The following is a 21,921-nucleotide window of genomic DNA, read 5'->3' on the forward strand; positions in this document are numbered from 1 at the left end:
ACTGTAAATTTCAATTATTCTTCAACTAATAATGAAAATGATTAACCCTTCTTTCTCTCTTTCCCTATTTCTACTCAAAATTTTATATCTGACGACTAGTAAGGAGCGTTTGGTGAAATGTTTTGGGTTTTCCACCGTCTTCCCCAGAATTTTTTTTTTGTTCCTTAAAAATGTAGACCACTTCAGGTTACCTGTACGACAATGAAGATGGGAAAATTCTCACGAAATTCAAATGAGGTCCCAACAAATGGATTAGCATTCTTTGTTTCACTTTTCTATCATGGGCTAGACAATGTCGAACAAAATTTACATCAGTACCTCTAACAACCTTTTAACTGTTTACTAATTGCCAATGTTTGCTCGAAACTGTTGTGGTAGTATCTTTGGCTGCTTCAGTACTTGTACTAGAATTTTCTGGTACCTTTGATCTTGCTAACCGTCTTCTTAAAAACTGAAACCTAGGAGTTTTCTTCATCTCGAGCATTTTGAGTTGCTCTTTTCTTAATTTCCTATTTGCGTACCATCTTCCACCTCGCCAACCCAAAACATACCTAATAATCACATTCAATTTGTAGACATCGGAAAACAGGAATTACAATTAAATAGAGAAGTAAGACACTTAGTTTCTCAAATTAAAAGCAAGATCTAATAATATACTGAATGAAAACAAAAGCCTAAATTAATGTAAAAGAACTCTGTAGTCGCTATGCATAGTATTCTCACTTACGAAAACATATCTGAAATATCTTGTGTATGAATTAACATCAAGGTGGAGATTTAGTTATTGTCAATCGAAGAGCTTCAAATATATGCAAAATAACTTGTTTACGACCTACAAGAACACTTCGAATAATTACAAGTGTGGTTATCTAAGAAGTAGGAACTAAGAAACGAGGGCAGGATAGATAAGTCTAAAAGAGGAATACTGTCATTTTTACAAGTGTCCTACAAGTAATAAAATCCTTAACATAGAAAAACAGATATTAAAAGAAAGTTAGAGTTTGGAAGTTCAGAAAACCTAATATCCAAATTAAAGAGGCAAGAAGTAGTTCAGAACGAAATAATAGTTTAGGAACAAACCCGATCACTAAAGATGTTCCAGCAGTAGCAAAACAAGCTGCAGGGCTGACATTTCCTAAACCCACCATCTTTTTAAGTTCAGCATGTTCAATGTGACGATCGTTCTTCATCTGTTACGAGAAAATTACTCAATAAGTGGCAATTTGATTTTAGAAATGGAAGAAAAGACCAAAAGCTGTAAAAACATGAAGCAAAACTCAGTTCTTGTCTGATTTTTCCAAGCAAAAACAGTAGCTACTTCCTATTACTGCTATAAAATAACGAAGGTATTTCCATTTACCCAGAAAAGACTAACCTTCTACCTCTATGGCAATGCAGACGAAAATTCTTACTAGAAGTACCTAATCTTCAAATATTGAACTTAATTATAGAGCACTGAGTTCTGCTCATCATTGGGGTCGTCTATAAGAAACTAAGTCCCAACAACAAGAAAAACTCGCTGAACTCTTAAGCAACAATAAAATCGGAGAGTCTAGATCTTTTTCAAATTCAGGCTTTAGCTACATGATTCAATATAAGAGTGAAGCCTAGTCACAAGTATCTGAGCGAATCTGTTGTTGCTAAAATTGTTATTGGCTAATCCGCTAGACAAGTAATACGAGTAACGGCATCTCCTACATGAGGCATGTGGCAAGTACCACACCATTCCTTCTCTTCTATATAGCTCACGAAGTTCATGGAAGTTATCTATCATTCTATTGGTTGTAAAGGTCACACAAGTCTACCACTTGTCCGGAATGCATTTTGATTTATTAAGATGAAAGAAAAAGAAAGAGAGAAAGAACAGTGTCTACTATACTATGATTTAGTTTCACGTGGCCAGGAAAGTTGAGAATAGAAGTTATTAGTCCTTAGTTGATGGAAAACTCACGGTACCCGATGCTAAATCACACCAAATATTTAATTTTTAGACATATATAAACAAGAGGTACTTCAGAAAGCAAAGGAAAACGTAAAGAGCAGTAACTTTGACTAAGAATACCTATAAAAACTTACAGCTTGCTCAATTGACTCGAGCTTCTGCTCAACTTTTGTTTGATGCATATATCGTAAAGAATAACCTGCCACAAGAAAAAAAAAGAGGATCACCTTTGGTAGTTTATTGTTCCCACGCAGATTAATTTCTTGAGATTTGATAGAATCAATGGTGTAACTATTGTGAAACAGTAGGTCACAACTTAAACCAAATATTGCAAGTGCGCAAGCTACAAGCAAGTCAATGGGAGCTCGGGTTAGTAGATTTGAAGTCCTTCCGTACAGTGGTAAGCGGGTACTCTAGTAACTAAAGAACTACTTAAGATCAATATATCATGTTACGGTAGGTGAACTTCTTCCTAGTTCCTCTTCGGTACCTCAATTGGAGTAGCAAAAATACTCTAGATCTGTCGAAATTTCCACTGTCACTTCCTTTGGAGCACAAACAGTTAACCTGTTCTAAATTCATTCTAGGTCACCATTAAAATCATCTAAACAAGTACACGAAGAACGAAAATTAAATCGGAATGTGTTAAGCTCGCTAGTTTTTCTTTTAACAGCAATCTTACGACAGTGCAGAAAAATGAGAAACACTTAGAATGACCTCAAACCAAAACCTAATTTAGTTTGATTCTATCTCACCAAAAACAAGATTGAATTGGGGAAAACAAAATAGAAATCAAATAAAACTCACCAAACCATGCAGTTCCAATTGATCCCAATGAAGTTGCGACTGTAAAGACCACTCTATGCCTCTCAAAAACATCCTTCAAATAGAGATTAGGTAATCAAAAACATCACACCCGTTAGAAATCATAAAAATCAAATTCCTATCAGTTTAACCTATAAAAGGAAATCAAAAATAAGATTGAATAACGAACCCCCACAAAAATTAATCAAAAACCCATAACAGTAAACCCCAAATAGGATTGAAAAAGAAAGTACCTTGGTGGAAAAGTAAGTATCTTGAACAGCAGACCATGAGTTGAGAGCTTTCTTCCTCATGTAAGGAACAGAATTAAAAATCGTAGCCCTAGAGCTCCTGAATCGCTGCATTCTTTCTTCCTACTCAAGAAATGGGTTTGGATTCACCCAATTCTCGAGTTCTCTGGTTCTGGGGTGTAAATCAGTTATCAAAAGAACTCATAACCCCAAAAGCGCGAAATATTCTTGAGAAAAAGATTTTACCATATTCAGATTGTTCTTTTTTCCATCCCCTCCTTCCTTAACAAGTAAACGGGTCGGACCTTAATTAGTTTTTGGGTTAATTCCGTTTTAGCCCCAAGGGCTAAATTTTTGACGAAATTATCCACGGGGACCAAAACAGAATTATTTGTGAAAAAGGTTAAAAACAAAAAAAAACACATCACACCATTCTTTATCATCCACCTCATCTTATCACTCCTCCACCACACCACCTCACCCTTCTTCTCCGGCGGAATCTTGCCGGCCGGAATAAAAAATTCCGGCCGACCACCTTATTAAAAAAAAAAAAATTATTTCTCTCTCTTCTTATCTCTCATCTTCTTCCTCCTTTCTCTCTCTCCTTTCTCTCTCATCTTCTCTCTCTCTCCCTCCTTTCTCTATTCCGGCGAAGATATCTTCGCCGGAAAGTGTCTGGATCTGGGGAAAACCCCAGATCCAGACTCCTCTTCGTCTGGGATTTCCAGACGAAGAGTGCTCCTCTTCGTCTGAAAATCCCAGACGAAGAGAGAAATCCCAGACGAAGAGAGAAATCCCAGACGAAGAGGAGTCTGGACCCCAGATCCAGACACTTTCCGGCGAAGATGAGAAGATGAGGGAGAGAGAGAAGATGAGAGAGAAGATGAGAGAGAAGAAGAGAGAGAAAGGAGGAAGAAGAGAGAGAAATAATTTTTTTTTTCTTTTTAATAAGGTGGCCGGCCGGAATTTTTTATTCCGGCCGGCAACATTCCGCCGGAGAAGAAGGGTGAGGTGGAGAGGAGGTGGTGTGGTGGAGGAGTGATAAGATGAGGTGGACAAACAAAAAGAAAAAATATAAAATTACAGAAATGCCATCGGGGTAGAATTGGGAGGCTGGATAAAATTTGGGGCCAAATAGGAAATTTTTGGAGCCAAAACGAACTGCCGGACACTTATGGGGGCCAAAACGGGGAGTTAGTCACAAATCGGGGGCCAAAACGGAATTAACCCTTAGTTTTTTGTCATGTAAAGATAATGTGTTAATTTTTAGTGTCACTTTGAGATTGCATTGATGTGTCTATTTACAACTATTCCTCGCACTGACAACTAGGGTGGGATTTTGGCTCGTGGTCCGATACCCGTTCGTGTCTGAAGAATATGTGGACGCCCGCACCCGAAGCATCTGTGGATGCCCGCGTCAGAAGGTCCTTAGACGCTCGGTGATCGAACCGGTCAAAACCCGCCCGACCGATAGATGGGTAGTGGGTAGATGCGGACAAGAGGACCCAACCGTGGTACCGTCTAAGTCCGTTTGTTTAGGTTGTCCGTTTATCCGTCCATAGTACACGTCCTTAAGAAATATAAACCATTAGATGTTTATAGTAAGATGGTAGTGTTAGATTAGATTAGGTTATGAGCTTATGACCTATAACCATCGTAATCAGAAGAACTCCAACCATTTTCTTTCTTATTTTCTTCGACTCTCTTCCACTCACGCCTCTTATGGTTCTCAATGGAAAAATCCTAACCTTTAATCTTAATCGATGCTTCCCTCTCTTTTGATTTTTTTCTGAGAAGTTTTTTTCTAATTGACGATCCTTTATCTCAGTGTTTTTAATTTTGTTGTTATTGTTCACTAAGTTAATGAACTTGGTGACTTTTATTTTTTGACAAATTACGATGTATGCCTATCCATTTTGTCCGCTTGTCTGAACAGACAAGTTTGAGTTGCGTCCGTTCTGCTCGGACCGGATGGTTAGTTGTATGCGGACTGCCCGTCCGGACCGTTTACCACCCCTAGCTACAATCTATAAAATCTTTTAGTTTAAACTCTTCTATTGAACTAACCTACGCCTCATACACACGGAAGGTCCAAAACCATGGTAATAAGAAGAAAAAGGAAACCATTTCATTGGTGTTTATATTATTCCGTCTAAACTCTTCCAAACCATTACCTACCCCAAGCGTTTGACAACAGTTAATTCTAATCTAAATATCTCCTACTTCCTATCAATCTCCCTTCATGAGTTTAATAATGATCTTGGTGTTTAGTTTGTTTCCTTCTGTTCCATTTCAACAACAAAAAAACTCATAAATCCCTCCTCAAAGATGGAGATGTGCAAATGGGCACTATGTTGTGATATCATTTGTTTGAAAGTTTATATATAGTTACTCTTTCTACCATCCACACTCTCATTTCATTTGACTTTGTCGATTTACTTTGATCAAATCAAGTGTTACTCGACCTTTGTAGAGAGTTTTTTGAGGAGAGAGAGGCTCCCGGGTGACGTCAGCCCTACTCTCCTTTTCACTCTCTTCGCCGATCAATCCAAGCTTTAGAAACCCTAATCTCTATACTTCCGAGCATCTAGCTTCCTTGAGAATCACTCAAAATCTACCTTGAAACTCAAACACCATTAAGTGAAGCAAAGGATAATCACGATAGCAGTCGAAGTGATAATCTCTCTACCCAATCGTTGCCGGCGCTACTCCCACCCAACTCATTATTGCTTGCATGCAGGCGTGCTGTCCTCAAGAAGGTACCACGCTCGTTGGTGGAGCATCAACTCGAGGTTCATTCAATGCAGGTGAAGTAAATGACTCAAACAATTATCACTCAAGCCACAGTTTGAATTCAAAGGTACGTCACTCGAAAACCCCTTCGTCTTCTTGGTCTTAATTGCTTTCTCTCTCTTATTCTTCTTTTGCTTTGATTTAGTTTTGGTTCTTTTTTGGTCGTTTCGAATTTCGATTTAGTTTCTTGAGTATTCTCTCTCTTCTCTTCGTCTCTGAGTCTTTCTGTCTCTCGAGATGTCACTCGTCTTGTCCGACGAGTAGACGAGACGGGTGGTAGGCGCCGGCCAATACATGAGCATGCATGGTGATCATTCCCTATTTTGGACTCTCTGCTTCTCGATCTTTTTATACCACATCCTTTCTCTTCTCCTATCCACCAACATCTCCCCTCAACTCTTCACTTCATACCCTTATCCTTCCCCCTACAGAGTCTCCTCTTCACTTTCACCACTTACCCTAATGGCCACCCATTTCGCTATCTCCCCTCGTGGTCATCTCTCTCTTAGGTACCAAAAACCATCAATCAACCATGAACTCCAAGAAACACAGCAGGGTTGGGTTGCTCGTTGGTGCTGCCCGGAAACCACCTCACTTGCACAAATAAGGAGGATGCTATTCCCCCTCTCGGTGTTCTTCAGAGACTGCTTCTATTCTCAGGTGGAGGGGCCGGTCAATACTTTCCTCATTAAACCAAAAAGCCTGTTCGTCCTAAACACCCTTAATGCAGGTCGTCCCTGGATTCTTAGGGGTAGACTTCTCGTGCTTAAACAAGTGGAAATTCCTCTCGAGGAGGAGGTGGACGATCTGTTCTTTGAACCCATGTGGTGTACACTTTACAAACTTCCTTTAGCCATACAAAATAAGGAAGATTTGGATGTGATTTTTGAGAGGATGGGCAAAATCATCGAGATCAAACCTCGTAGTTTAGGGTTCATAAACAATAAAGTCATCAAAGTTCACTTCCTCTATGATGTAAGAACCCCACTGTTAGCGGTCATTAACTTCCTGTTTGCTGATAGGGAATGCTCCATTAATATCAGTTACCAAAAATTCCCGGGTGCGATCTGCCAAACCTGTCGAATTATTGAACACCCTATCGGTCATTGCCCTGAACTAGCTCCGGTCCCTCAATCAGACGAAGGAGATGACTCCAGTTACGAGCCTATGGAAGACGATGAAGTGGAACCACAAAATTTCAGGGAGGAAGAACCAATTTTAAGAGCACCCCCACCATCACCCGTTAGAGGCAACCTCTTGTTAGCCTGAGGATCAATACCACGGGCAAGAGAGTCAGACCCGGCTCATCCCACCTGTCCATCAGCTCATCCGACGAATCCACCCATTCCCCTCGGCTTCGGGCCCGGTTGGTGGATGATGCAGAATCCAGAAGCCTCCTTGAAGAATCCAACGTGTTGTACCAGTCCCTTGATTTGATCACGGCTCATGAGGAGGAGGGCGCCCCTATACCACCTGTCTAGTCTTGTTTCTCGTTTAGTTTGTTGGTCGTTTTAGTTTGTTTGTTGTCTTGCTTTGTTGTTGGTTTTTTGTTGTTCCCTGGTACACCCGCAAGAGTTGGTTTTGTCCACTCGGGTGGTGTGTGGTGGCTCGGTCCCCACCTTTTTGCTACTCTTGCCAAGTGTACCGGGCTTGGGTTGTCCCCTGTTGGGGGTGTGTTCGGCGAAGGTGCCTCTAGATAGTCGAGGGCCTTCTCTTTTTTGTTTCTGTTGGCTGTTATTGGGCCGCTTCTAGTAGTTTCTCTTTGGTTTTATACTGTGGTGTGCCTTTAGTTTTTTGTTTATCTGTTTTAGGGATGGCTACTGCCAGCCTGACCCTTGGACGTGACCCGGATTTGACCTCAACCTATAACCCGAACCCGAGCCCTTTAGCCATTTTGGCCTGGAATGTCCGTGGATGTGGTAGCTTTCTCAACCGGAAACACCTGTGGACGCTACTCAAAGAGCACAATCCAGATATAATCTTTCTTTCCGAAACGAAATGCATGAACATGAACATCGACAAACTGCTCAATCTCCACAAAAGCTACAAAAAGGTTACGGTTGAGCCGATCAACAAAGCGGGTGGTCTAGTTCTTTTCTGGAAATCGGATATTGACCTAACGGTGCTTCAGACCTCTCAAAACATGATCCACGTGTCGTTGAATTTGGATGATCAGAATGAAAACTTATTGCTCACTGGTTTTTATGGGAGTCCCTATAACAAAGAAAAACTCAAACCCTGGGAAGCCCTTCAGAATGTCTCTACTGATCAACACACTCCGTGGTTAGTGATAGGTGACCTGAATACCATTATGTACCCCTCCGATAAAAGCGGCCCTCCCAAACCTATCCCTCCCATGGCTAGGAAGATAGTATCCCGCATTCATGAGATGGGTCTTCATGACTTAGGTTTCAATGGCCATCAGTTCACTTGGTCCAATCGGCAATTCCATGGTACTCTGATTCAAGAGCGTCTTGACAGAGCGCTTGCAAATTTGGATTTGCTCTCCACCTATCCGTCTTCCCGAATTACTCACCTACCGGGGGTGGGATCCGATCATCTCCCTATCTTACTCTCCACCCATCCCCCATCACATCTGAGTGCCAAACCCTTCAAATTCCTTAGAACTTGGATGTCCCATCCAACCTGTCAAAATTTCATCCTTGAAAACTGGAACCCGAACAACTACTTGATTCAACAAAAGCTCAACCTTCTTGCCATCAAACTATCTCAATGGAATAAAAACGTCTTTGGGCACATTGAGACAAAAATCAAACAACTTACTACCCTCCTTCAGTCTTCGACTAACTCAGAGTTCTTCCATCAATTCACATCTCAGCTGGAAGAGGCCTATAACCTTCAGGAGAGCATCTGGAAAGAAAAATCCAGAGTGGCACACATCCAGCTGGGCGATAGAAACACCAAATTCTTCCATGCCAAAGCAATCACCAGAAATCGGAAAAATCACATATCTTCCATTAAAAGAGAAGACAACTCGTGGTGCTCGGATATCCCGGAAATTTCCAATCTCTTCACTTCCAACATTAAAAACATCTCCACCACCTCACCCCCTACCCCCACTAGCATCATCAAATCCCTATTCACCATCCAGATCTCCGTCTCGCAAAACACCTACCTCATTCAGGCACCTAACGAGGAGGAAATCCGAGCATCCACTTTCTCCCTGAAACCCGAGGCAGCCCCTGGGCCGGATGGTTTCCCCCCTTCTTCTACCAAACCAATTGGGAGACAGTAAAGACAGACGTCTTCCAGATGATCAAAACCTTTTTCCTCACCGCCACTCTCCCACCCTCCACTAACCATACTCATATTTGTCTCATCCCCAAAACCAAAGCACCCCAATCCACAGCCGACTTCAGACCCATCAGCCTTCTCAACACAACATATAAAATCATCACCAAGATCCTAGCTAACCGCCTGAAAACCACCCTCCCGGACATCATCTCCCCCTTTCAGGCTGCTTATGTCCCGGGGCGACAAATCACGGACAACATAATCATTAGTCAGGAAATAACCCACTCATTCAAGAATAAACGCGGATCGAAAGGATTCTTTGGATTAAAATTGGATATGTCTAAAGCTTTCGATCGAGTGGAATGGCACTATCTGGAGGACATAATGGTTAACCTGGGGTACGACACTATGTGGATCCGCATGATTCATGCCTGTATTTCTTCTTCTTCGATGGCGGTTCTTATTAATGGCAGACCTGGCCCGTCTTTTAATGTGACCAGAGGCTTACGGCAAGGAGACCCTCTCTCGCCCTTCCTGTTCGCCTTAGCCATGGAAGGCCTGAGTCGTCTGCTTGACTCCCCGGACAGTCCTCACAAATTTCTCGGTTTCACCACCCCGAAGTCCACATTCACAATCAATCACCTGCTGTTTGCTGACGACTGCATCATTTTTGGTAGGAATACCCTAGACAACATCACCAACCTCATCAACATTCTATCAGTATTTGGGTCGGAATCGGGTCAAGTCATCAACTACAACAAATCTACTATCTTTTTCTCTAAAAACACCCACCCCAAATTCAAACGTATCATTACCAAATCCCTCAAAGTGCACCAAGCTTCAAACTTAGACAAGTATCTGGGCACTCAGCTATTCATAGGGGCCAAGAAACAACAGACTTTTGAGCCGTTGTTGGCTCAAATTCAGAATAAACTGTCCAAGTGGCAAACAAACCTCCTCTCTCAAGCAGGCCGCACAGTAGTCATCTCGTCTATTACCGCGGCGGTTCCCCGATATCAGATGCAATGCTTTGCCATTCCCAAAGGCATCAGCAAACGCATAGAGACCATTCAACGGTCATTCTGGTGGGGAAAAACAAAAACCATCCATACAATCAACTGGGCAGCAATTTGTAGTCCTCGTAAATTCGGAGGTCTAGGGCTCCGAATGCCTGCTCTTGACAATGAAGCTTTCTTATGCAAACTGGGTTGGCGCCTTCTCAAATCCCCTCAAGCGCCCTGGGCACAGCTCCTAAAAGCCAAATATTTCCCAAAATCGGCAAAACCAATATCTCCAAAACAGAATCATTCTTGGGTCTGGAAATCCTTGGCAGAACCTCTTGGCAAACTCTCGACTCTTATATTCTGGGATGTAAACAAAGGCAACAAAATAAACATATGGCAGGACTTTTGGATTCCTAATCAGGCGCCGCCCCTACTTAACCACAATAACTGCCCGCTGACCACGGTGGACCAACTGATTGATAATAACACTTGGAAGACGGATCTACTCCAAAGATACTTTGATGATGAAACACGTAATGCAATTCTTAGCATAAACCTTCATCCGTCAGCGGAAGATAAACTGGTTTGGACTCTCACTACATCTGGTCATTTCACTATAAAATCTATGTACAGGTATTTGCGAAATGGTACACGGATTCCCGAAACAATGGAATGGGCTTTCATTTGGAGCATTAGAACTATACCCAGAATCAAACTTTTTCTCTGGAAGTGCTGCACCAACAGTCTCCCGGTAAAAGACAAAATAGGGAATTTCATAGGCAACAATTACGGTTGCGCATTCTGCGAAGAACGGGAAACCACAACCCATGTACTTCTTCAGTGCAATTTTGCACGGGCCATTTGGTTCCATTACAACATAAGAACTGACGGCATTGGCTCGGTGACTGAGTGGATCACGAATTGGTCCACTCTGGATGACGCTATGACGGAGCATCTCGCAAAAATCATGTGGTTTATTTGGAAAGCTAGATGCGAAAAGTGTTTCGGAAAGAACGATATCAAGCCTATGCAGCTTATTCGGCAAATTCAAGATTATGCTACAAACCTACCAGAGCATAAGAGTGCTAAAAGTAACGCAGTCAAGCCACAGTGGCTGCCACCTCCACCTCCTTTTCTAAAAATTAATGTTGATGCCTCTTTCAAAACTTACACAGTCCCAGCAGGAATTGGAAATATTATCCACGATGCAAACGGCGAATTCATGATGGCAAGAGCAAACAGCATCAGGGGACAGACAGCAGAAGAATGTGAAAGTGTAGCTATCCTGAACGCGGTTATATGGGCGGAGGAACTTCATCTTAACCACATCATTATTGAAAGCGACAACAACAATTTGATCATGAATATCAAGGACGGAAGTACCGCCATAAACTGGCAGTCAATACACAACATAGAACAGATCAGGGCTCGCCTAAATCATTTCGAGCAAATACAGTTTCAGTTTGGCCCGAGGAAATCGAATATCCTGGCAGACGCTCTAGCAAAGTGGGGTAGGAAACACAAGGTCAGCAGGATGTGGCACTCTATGGACAATATGAAATGGGATCTTAATTTGTAATTCCTTCGTCTTGGTTTCCTTTCAACAAAAAAAAAAAAAAAAAAAATCAAGTGTTACTCACACTCACCACTCAGTCAAGAAGGGTCAAAGTAGTAACAAAAAAACCTCCACGGATGTCAAGAAGGCCCAATATGAAGATTCATAACCAGAACGGTTTCGGTTTCGGTTCCGGTTTGATTTCGGGTAAATGGGTAACCATTGCCACCATAGTCTCAGTCTGTCACACATATATGTTGCTACTTAACCAAAGTGGGTACCAAAACAACTGTTCATTAAAGAGCTAAATATTGTATAACATGAAGTCTGAAAAGAGAACTCCATCAATCTAACTATGATTCAATTCATTAGAATCAAATTAAGAAGCAAGTAGAGTTAGAACCAAATTCTTATTATTTTATTTCATTTCTTTTACATTGCTAAGTACATCATACAAAAAAAATGAAAGATACAAAAGCAAGATCTAGAGGAGGAATTGGAAAAGAATTATACCAGATCGGATGTTGAGAGAGAAGCAAGAAGATATCTAAATTTTCTAGGTTATACATACGGAGAGAGAGGGAGAAAGAGTGAAAGACAGCTCAGAAGGGATAGAATGAAGAGATAAACTTCAACTAGCAAAAAACCAAAAACATCAAGTTTAGGTTTTCTTGAAGATGTCAAGATCACAGACATTGTAAAGCCGTTTATTTTTGGACTTGCAAGGTCAAGAAAAACCTAACCGACCGTCTACAACCTCTACTATCGTGGTTAAATAAGAAAACCATATGATTGAATAAAAAGCTCAAGAAAGATATCGCCATAGCCTGTCTCATACAGAGAAAATCTCAACATTCTTCTCCATCCTTCTTAAACATGTTCCAACATTACTGTAATAGCTATGATGAGTATAACTCAAGAAAATGACAATCGACTTAGACATGGTTAAGAACCCAGATGGTTTAGAAGATTGAACTGAGTAAAGAATGTTGTTGGTTCTTGGTTTTGCATTTTGTTTGCAAATTGGTTCCATGAGAATAAATGTAGATGGTGGTTGTTGACTTGTGGTGGTGATAATGGTAGTAGTGGTAGTGGTGGTGGTGGTGGTGGTGATAAAAATGGGATCCGGGTAGCTACTTATATTTGAGGTTGTGTCAGCATGACATAAAGAATAGGATTACAATTGACAGTTTAGGGAATGATAGGTCATTTTCATGAGAGAGAGAGAGGGGTGGGGGACAGAATGGAAAAATCAGAAATTGTATAACTGCAGCCTGCAGGAGTGAGGGCAAGACAAACCATCTCTTAATATAAAGTTTAAAGAGTCAAAACAAGGGCAGACTCTGAGGCTTATTCAGAGCTAGGTCACATGGTAAATTGGACAATTTGATATCTTCAAACTCAAATATGCATTCTAGTACTTTTACCCAAAAAGACAACCAAGAATATCAAATCTTTGACTTAATCTTCAAGCTCAAATAAAAAAAAAGTAAGCACTTGTTTCTTAATTACTTCTTTAGTATACATGTTCATCAGAAGCCCTACTTTATTGACTAGCTGGTCTGTTTTGTCTCAACTTCACTCTCATATTTCATACAAAAAGAAACCCTTATTCTCATTGTCGAGTAGTGTTATCAATTAAGACTCAGCAATTCAGCATTGTTAGGTCAAATTCTCAGTTTGGGTAGCTATTTGACTTCAACAGCTAAGATTTACTGTTTTGAGTAAAGTAACTCTGAAGGCTGTATTCATTAGAACCCATTACCACATTCATGTAAATTTTAATAAAAAGTATTCACGAAAACTTCTAACGTCATTCCATGTCACTTATTCAGATACCATTAAATTCTCCATTTATAAAAGTTGTGGGGAAGTTTGACAGGGGCTCCCCATCCTTGTTAAAAGGGGGCCTTGATAAAAAATTTAACCTTATATGCTTAATCTTATCATGTTTATAAGGTGATTACTGTTGGGGTCCCTCCTTATAATTAAAGGACTCCTAGTTGGAATAGGATTTCCCTTATTCCTTGTTTGGGGAAAAAATAGAAGTTTCTATTTTTTTCAAGCCTAAAAAGGAATTCCTATTTCTTTTGGTAAACCTCCCTATTTATCATTATAAAAGGGAATGAAAGGGAAGAGATTATACACAACAACTTCCAGAACAAAGAGAAGTCAGAGAAAGAGAGATTTCTGAAGTGGTTCTTTCAAGAGAGATTGAAAGAGCAGAATATTGGTTTGAAGAAAAGAAGATTATTAATCTTGTGAAGCAATTTAGTTTGTGGTTATCTTCTTCAACCTTTAGTAATCTAGGATTTGTTCAAATCCTAAGGAGTAAGAGATTTTTATTTCTTTGTTTCTTTGTTCAGTTTATCCACCATAGTTTTGGTGAAGAGTTGTGTAACCCATTATTTAATTATAGTGGAAGATTTCTGGACTAGGTCCCGTGGTTTTTTACCTTCTAGTTTGGAGGGGTTTTTTGCCACGTTAAATAATCTTGGTGTCTCTACTTTTACTTTCGCATCGTTTATCTTCATATTCCTGAACAAGTTAATTAGGTTATTTTTCCTAACAAGTGGTACCAGAGCTAAGGTTGGATTTATTGTTCAGAAATATGGAAGTGAATACTAATCGCATGATTAGTTTAGATGGAGAAAACTATTTGATGTGGAAAGCAAAAATGGAAGATTTGTTATACTGCAAAGACCTAGCTGCACCCATTGAAAATCACGGTACAAAACCGATGAAGATAGATGAAGAAGACTGGAAGGTATTAGATCGTAAAGTTGTTGGATTTATTCGACAATGGGTAGAACCCAGTGTTTTTCATCATGTATCGACGGAGACTTCCGCTTATAGTCTATGGAGGAAATTAGAAGAATTATATGATCAGAAGACAGCTGCCAAAAAGGCTTACTTGTTCAGAAAGCTAGGAAAATTACAATATAAAGAAGGAACCTCAATTGCTCAACACTTGAATGAGATGAAAAGTCTAGTAAACCAGCTTTCTGCAATGAAGTTAGTTTTGGATGATGAGTTGCAGGCCTTACTTCTTCTAAATTCTTTACCAGATAGTTGGGAGACATTGGTGGTGTCTCTTAGCAATTCTGCTCCTGATGGCATGATGCGTATGAATCACGTAACAGGTAGTTTGTTGAATGAAGAAACAAGAAGGAAATCATCGTCAGACGAGTCTCATTCAGAGGCACTTGTTACAGAAAGACGGGGGAGAGGTAAAAGTAGAAAACCTCATAACCGTGATAAGTCAAGGGGGAGATCAAAACCAAAGAAAGAAGTTAGATGTTTTGGTTGTGGAAAAATGGGTCATTACAAGAGTGATTGCAGGAAACCAAAGAAGGAAAATAAAAAGGATGATGAAAAACAAGATAATGTTGCGGCAGTTGCCTCAGGTGATGACATTATCTTACTCTCAGGTTGTGGAGACACTTGCTTAAGTATGACTGAGTCAGAACCAGAAACAACATGGTTGGTTGACTCAGGTGCTTCGTATCATGCTATTCCATGTAAGGATTTCTTTAACTCTTACAGAACTGGTGACCTTGGCAAAGTCAGGATGGGAAACTTAGGTTTCTCAAAAATCGTAGGAATTGGAGAAGTGAAAATCGAGACGAGCACAGGGAGTACATTGATTCTTAAGAATGTGAGGCATATACCAGATCTTCGATATAACCTAATCTCTACCGGAGTATTAGATGATGAAGGGTACCACAGTCACTTTGGTGATGGAAAGTGGAAGCTCACAAAAGGGTCAATGGTGATAGCAAGAGGGAAGAAGTGTTGTACTTTATACAGAACTCAAGTAAAACTGTGTAAAGGAGAATTGAATGCAGTTGAAAAAGATTCTTCCACTGATCTTTGGCATAGAAGACTCGGACACATGAGCGAGAAAGGACTTCAAATCCTTGCTAAACGACAAGACTTACCGAACGTAAAAGGTATAAATTTAAACACTTGTTCTCATTGTTTAGTAGGAAAGCAACATAGAGTTTCTTTTCAAAGGAATGCATCTGAAAGAAAATCCAGTGTTTTGGAGCTTGTTTATTCTGACGTTTGTGGACCTTTAAAGGTCAAAACACTTGGTGGTGCTTTGTATTTCGTTACTTTTATAGATGATGCTTCTAGGAAAGTTTGGGCATATGCCATAAAGACCAAAGATCAGGTACTTGCAGTTTTCAAGAATTTCCACAACATGGTAGAACGGGAGACAGGAAAATCATTGAAGTGCATTCGCACTGACAATGGAGGAGAATACATCGGGTCGTTTGAAGAGTATTGCAAAACCCATGGTATTCGACATGAACAGACAGTTCCCAAAACTCCACAACAAAATGGTGTAGCAGAACGCATGAATCGCACTATTGTGTAGAGGATCAGATGTATGCTCTCAGAAGCTAAGTTGCCTAAAAGCTTCTGGGGTGAAGCAATGCGTACTGCATGTTATCTGATTAATTTATCACCTTCAGCACCATTAGATGGAGATGTGGCTGAGAGAGTGTGGGCTGGGAAAGAAGTCAGTTATGAACACTTAAGGGTGTTTGGTTGCAGGGCTTTTGTGCATATACCTAAAGATTAAGGAGCAAAGCTTGATGATAAAGCCAAGCAATGCATCTTTTTAGGGTATGCAGATGAGAAATTCGGATATAGGTTATGGGATCCAGTCGATAAGAAGATTATTAGAAGTAGAGATGTGGTCTTTCTTGAAAATCAAACTATTGAGGACTTTGGGAAAGTTGAGAAGCATGAGAATCATAGTAATGATCTCATTGATCTAGATCCACATATCTCTTCTAAGGTTATGCATGATAATGCAGGTGAAGAACAAAATCATGAAGATGAAGCTCATGAAGATGTTCCTATGGGTGATGATATTGAGCAGGAAATGGAAGTTCAACATGAACCACCAGCTGAATTGAGAAGATCGACTAGAGATAGAGCACCATCTACCAAGTATCCTCCACACGAGTATGTGATGGTTACAGATAGTGGAGAACCACAGTGTTATGAAGAAGCCATAGATGATGAACACAAGAAGGAGTGGTTGAAAGCTATGCAAGATGAGATTGAATCATTGCATAAGAACAACACTTTTAAGTTGGTTGAAAAACCTAAGAATAAGAAAATTCTTAAAAATAAGTGGGTTTTCAAAATCAAGACCGAAGAAAGAAATTCACAACCACGGTATAAGGCACGCCTAGTGGTGAAAGGATTTGGGCAGAAGAAGGGTATTGATTTTGATGAGATTTTTTCTCCGGTGGTGAAGATGTCCTCTATACGGTTAGTATTGGGATTGGCTGCAAGTATGAACCTAGAAATTGAACAACTAGATGTCAAGACCGCTTTCCTTCATGGTGACTTGGAGGAAGATGTGTATATGGAACAACCAACAGGGTTTGAAGTTAAAGGTAAGGAACACTTGGTTTGTAAGTTAGAGAAGAGTTTATATGGGCTGAAACAAGCACCAAGACAGTGGTACAAAAAGTTTGAATCATTCATGAAGGATCAAGGGTATCACAGGACGGCTTCAGATCATTGTGTTTTCGTTCATAAATTTCCTGATGGAGATTTGATTATACTTCTACTTTATGTTGATGATATGTTGATTGTTGGTCAGGATGCTAATAAAATTAGCAGTTTAAAGAAGGAACTAAACAAGTATTTCGATATGAAAGACTTGGGTCCAGCAAAACAAATTCTTGGCATGCATATCTCTCGTGATAGAAAAGCTGGAAAACTTTGGCTATCACAAGAAAGATACATCGAGAAGGTTCTAGAAAGGTTCAATATGGACAAAACAAAACCAGTGAGTTGTCCATTAGCCAGTCACTTCAAGTTGACTCGTAATCAGTGTCCATCAACTAGAAGTGAGAAAGAAGAAATGGAGAAAATTCCTTATGCTTCAGCTGTAGGAAGCTTGATGTATGCAATGGTGTGTACAAGACCAGACATTGCATTTGCAGTTGGAGTAGTAAGCAGATTTCTTGCTAATCCAGGCAAAGAGCATTGGTTAGCAGTGAAGTGGATTCTGAAGTATCTTAGAGGTACGTCTAAAGCTCGTATATGTTTTGGTAATGATAAGCCAGTATTAGTCGGTTACACAGATGCAGACATGGCAGGAGATGTAGACTCTAAAAGGTCCACATCAGGCTACTTATTTACATTTTCAGGGGGAGCAGTGTCATGGCAATCTAAATTACAAAAGTGTGTAGCTTTATCTACTACAGAGGCAGAATATATTGCCATTACAGAATGTTGCAAGGAGATGTTATGGATGAAGAGACTGTTAGAAGAACTTGGTATGAAACAAGATAATTATGTTATTCATTGCGACAGTCAGAGTGCCATCCACCTCAGTAAGAATTCTAGTTTCCATTCCAAGTCCAAGCATATAAATGTGAGATACCAGTGGATCCAAGATGTTCTTGAAGAAAAGGTGTTGAAGATCGAGAAAATCCATACTGACGACAATGGTTCAGATATGATGACAAAACCATTACCCAAAGGCAAACATGAGCTATGTAGCAGTGTTGCAGGTTTGGGGATGGTAGGTCCCTCTTCATAAGTCGGGAGGGGGAGTTTGTTGGGGTCCCTCCTTATAATTAAAGGACTCCTAGTTGGAATAGGATTTCCCTTATTCCTTGTTTGGGGAAAAAATAGAAGTTTCTATTTTTTTCAAGCCTAAAAAGGAATTCCTATTTCTTTTGGTAAACCTCCCTATTTATCATTATAAAAGGGAATGAAAGGGAAGAGATTATACACAACAACTTCCAGAACAAAGAGAAGTCAGAGAAAGAGAGATTTCTGAAGTGGTTCTTTCAAGAGAGATTGAAAGAGCAGAATATTGGTTTGAAGAAAAGAAGATTATTAATCTTGTGAAGCAATTTAGTTTGTGGTTATCTTCTTCAACCTTTAGTAATCTAGGATTTGTTCAAATCCTAAGGAGTAAGAGATTTTTATTTCTTTGTTTCTTTGTTCAGTTTATCCACCATACTTTTGGTGAAGAGTTGTGTAACCCATTATTTAATTATAGTGGAAGATTTCTGGACTAGGTCCCGTGGTTTTTTACCTTCTAGTTTGGAGGGGTTTTTTGCCACGTTAAATAATCTTGGTGTCTCTACTTTTACTTTCGCATCGTTTATCTTCATATTCCTGAACAAGTTAATTAGGTTATTTTTCCTAACAATTACGATGAAATAAAATAACATGAACAAGCATACTTACATAAACTCCATTTGGTTCAAAGAAATTAAAGTAAATCATAAACGGAAGAGTACCTTTTGGTCTTTAGCTTTATAATTATGTCAATATTTTCATGGGGTTGATATGAACTTCCATTTGGTTCTTCCTCCCTTGTATTTTCTCTTTGTGATGAAGGGATGTCACACAAATTAGAGAGCTTGAGAGGAAGCCCAAATGTGGACCATAACCCCCTATTTATAGACATTAATTTCTAATTTGGCCCCTCATCAAATTAGAAATCACTTAATGGTCTCTACACGTTTATTCCATGACACTTTGATACCTTTGGTCAATAGTTAACCGTATTAGATCACCACTTGACTTGACCATACTTTAAGATAGCCATACACACACCTTTACATATGTGAGCCCACATATGTTGAATTTTTCCAACACCCCTCTTCTGATTCCGTATGAGTCCCACTAAATTCATAAAAATAAGTAACTAAAGCGAATTTCGGTGGACGCGTACCGAATGGTCTCTGGTGAATTCGGTACCCCTTTAACAATAATAGGGGGACCTATAAATCTTCGGGCGGGTGCTTTGTATTTGGTTTTGGTAGGCCCACTATTCCCCTTAGGGACTTGGGAGTAGTGGATGGAAATATTGATAGACATATATGAACAAAATGTGTTATATGTTATATATGTGTGGCTGCCCACAAAATTTGTGATAGTCTTATCTTATGGGGTGCCTATAAAAAAGTGCTTATAGCACAAAGATTCTCTTTGATTGGATTATGCGAGGTTCAAAACAATGGACCGTATGATTTAGAAATCAAGTTTCTTTAAGTGTAAAATAACTCCCATCCCTCTTGTATGATGGGACACATGGTGGTGAGTCAATTCATGCATTAGCACCATGAGGTGTATTATGGTGGGTGAATCAATCCATGCACTTAATTAGGTGTGGGAATCGCGCGGGTTCGGTCGGGCTCCTACTTTCGTGGGCTCGGGCGCATCAGGTTCTATAGTGTTGTGTCCGATCGGACTATCAGACGGATCGGGCGGACGGGTTACGGTTTTTTCAATAAAAATTAATTAAAAAAGTTAGTAAACTAAACTGAATTTATTCGTAATTTTCTTTTGAAATTTTTTTAGGGCTTTTTTACACTTCAGTGATCATCAAACATTCAAGCTTAGCAAAGAATTAGACACACATCTCTGTAAAAAAAAATAAGAATTATATAAACAAAAAAAATAAAGAAATCTAGGGTTCAAAGGATCAAAGTTCTTCTTTTCTACATGACTTTTGTAGAAAAAAGATAGGGACAGAAATAAAAAGAGAATAACGAGAGAGATAACAGATCTAACAAAAAAAGAAACAAAACATTTAAAAACCCTAGAAATTTCATTAATTCCCAAGTAATATGCAAAATTACATACATCATAATATAAAACAAATATCTACAAACCCTAGAAATTTTCTACAGTTATGTATCTTTTTTCAAATCAATAAAACCTAGAAATAATCTATGCGAAACTATATACATCATAATATGAAATTATATACATCAACTTCTTCATGTTGGATCATCTCTGGATTTCGGTTGGTTTAGAACTTTAGGGTTATGGTTAGGTTGAAACTAAGGCTATTGATTGAAGAAAAGAAAGGAGAGACTAGAGACGGAGAGAGATACTCTTGATTGAAGAAAAGAACGTAGAGACACAGAGAGATTAGAGAGAGAGGAGGCGTGAAAGAGTTTGAGGCGTTAAGGGGCGTCCTAGGGTTTTTAACCTGACACCCCTTCCAATCCAAAGGCTGAGGTATCTCCCGATTCCTCAGCTGTTGGATCTATCAAATATTCTCAGGTACAAGCGGACTCTATAAGGCGGGCGGGCAGACATTAAACGGGCGAGCGGGCGGACGTTAAACGGGCGTGTATATTGGGTCGGGACTCGGGTAAAGGATCTTGCCCGAGTCCCGCCCACACTCGCGGATATACCCGGCTTGGGTTCCATTCGGAATTCGGGTACTAACGGTCCGGGCGGGTTGGGGCGGATCTCGGGTTCCCGGACCATTTTCCCACCTCTACACTTCATAGTATATAATGTCCTCTCCCATACCTTGTGAAAAGATAAGTTAAGAAACAAATAACAGTGATTTGGTTATACAACTAACAACGAGTTGGTCCTTAGTAATAAAAGAAAGTTTTGAGTAATAAACTTTTTCATAGTATATCTTTCAATCTCTTATCTAGATTATTAAATTCATATTACGTTATCAGCACGAAGCTCTGGCTATAAAGGAGATTCCATTCAACTAAAAAAGACTATCAAATATTGCAGGTAATTCGTGATTTTTCAAGTTTAATATGTCAAATCTAACAAGTGTTTATTTTACAACCCTTGGCGTGTCGGGGAAAAATTATATCACATGGAAGCTTGAAATCGAAACCCATCTACAAGTCAAACAACTTGAGAAAATAATTTGCGATGAAAATAATGAACCTCTTTACAAATGATCAGCGACTCTGATTGTGATCCGACATCACTTATGTGAAAAACTTAAATCTGAATGTTTGTAAAAAAGACTCACTTGTATTATGGAAATGTTTAGAGAACCGATACGACCATTTAAAAACGGTTATTTTGCCGAAGACCCAGAATGACTAGATAAACCTGCGACTGCAAGATTTCAAAACAGTTTCTGTGTGTAATTCTGTCTTAGTTAAAATAACTACAAAATTGGGTCACTGTGGTTATCCAATTTTCGAAGAGCAAATGCTAGAAAAACGTTTTCCATTTTTCATATATCCAACATGAATTTGCAAGAACAGTATAGAAACATGAATTTTAAATGTCACTCGGAGTTAATTTCATGTCTTCTTGTAGCAGAACAAAATTGGGAAGTGATTATGAAAAATCAAGAAGTCCGTCCAACTGGATACACTAACTTTTCTGGAACTTATTCCACATCCGCCTTTACTGACAGACGGGAACAGAACCAAAAGGGTCGTGGTTGTGGAAACTACCACAATAAAAATTTCGAACATATGGTCGTGGTGACGATTAATATAGATAACAAAAGCGGTGGTTAGGGAGCGCGGTCGTGGCTATGGT

General features: G+C 39.7%; 2 protein-coding genes across 2 annotated transcripts; one reads left to right on the forward strand and one right to left on the reverse strand.

Annotated features, from left to right (window-relative positions):
* Window positions 1–208: 208 nt before the first annotated feature.
* LOC147549497 (triacylglycerol lipase-like protein) lies at window positions 209–3,298 on the reverse strand. The gene is made up of 5 exons (XM_086671444.1): window positions 3,001–3,298; window positions 2,750–2,822; window positions 2,077–2,141; window positions 1,081–1,190; window positions 209–551 (listed from the first exon to the last, which is right to left on the reverse strand). The coding sequence occupies exons 1-5, from the start codon at window positions 3,109–3,111 to the stop codon at window positions 332–334; spliced, it is 579 nt and encodes a 192-aa protein (XP_086527570.1). The 5' UTR covers window positions 3,112–3,298; the 3' UTR covers window positions 209–331.
* Window positions 3,299–10,992: 7,694 nt separating this feature from the next.
* On the forward strand, window positions 10,993–11,628 carry LOC147549498 (uncharacterized). The gene has a single exon (XM_086668312.1). The coding sequence runs from the start codon at window positions 10,993–10,995 to the stop codon at window positions 11,626–11,628; it is 636 nt and encodes a 211-aa protein (XP_086524438.1).
* Window positions 11,629–21,921: the final 10,293 nt, after the last annotated feature.

This window comes from Eschscholzia californica, unplaced genomic scaffold (genome assembly GCF_041429995.1).
Source record: "Eschscholzia californica isolate CP2 unplaced genomic scaffold, dmEscCali1.0.p SCAF_3, whole genome shotgun sequence".
NCBI classification, from domain to species: Eukaryota; Viridiplantae; Streptophyta; class Magnoliopsida; order Ranunculales; family Papaveraceae; genus Eschscholzia; species Eschscholzia californica.

Excerpts from the sequence above, each read along its gene's own strand:
- LOC147549497 (XM_086671444.1), bottom strand. The coding sequence starts at position 3,111 with ATGCAGCGATTCAGGAGCTCTAGGGCTACGATTTTTAATTCTGTTCCT. Across the intron at positions 2,142-2,749 it reads AATTGGAACTGCATGGTTTG|GTTATTCTTTACGATATATG; the intron begins GTGAGTTTTATT and ends TTCTTGTGGCAG. Across the intron at positions 552-1,080 it reads GGAACATCTTTAGTGATCGG|GTATGTTTTGGGTTGGCGAG; the intron begins GTTTGTTCCTAA and ends TGTGATTATTAG.
- LOC147549498 (XM_086668312.1), top strand. The coding sequence starts at position 10,993 with ATGACGGAGCATCTCGCAAAAATCATGTGGTTTATTTGGAAAGCTAGA.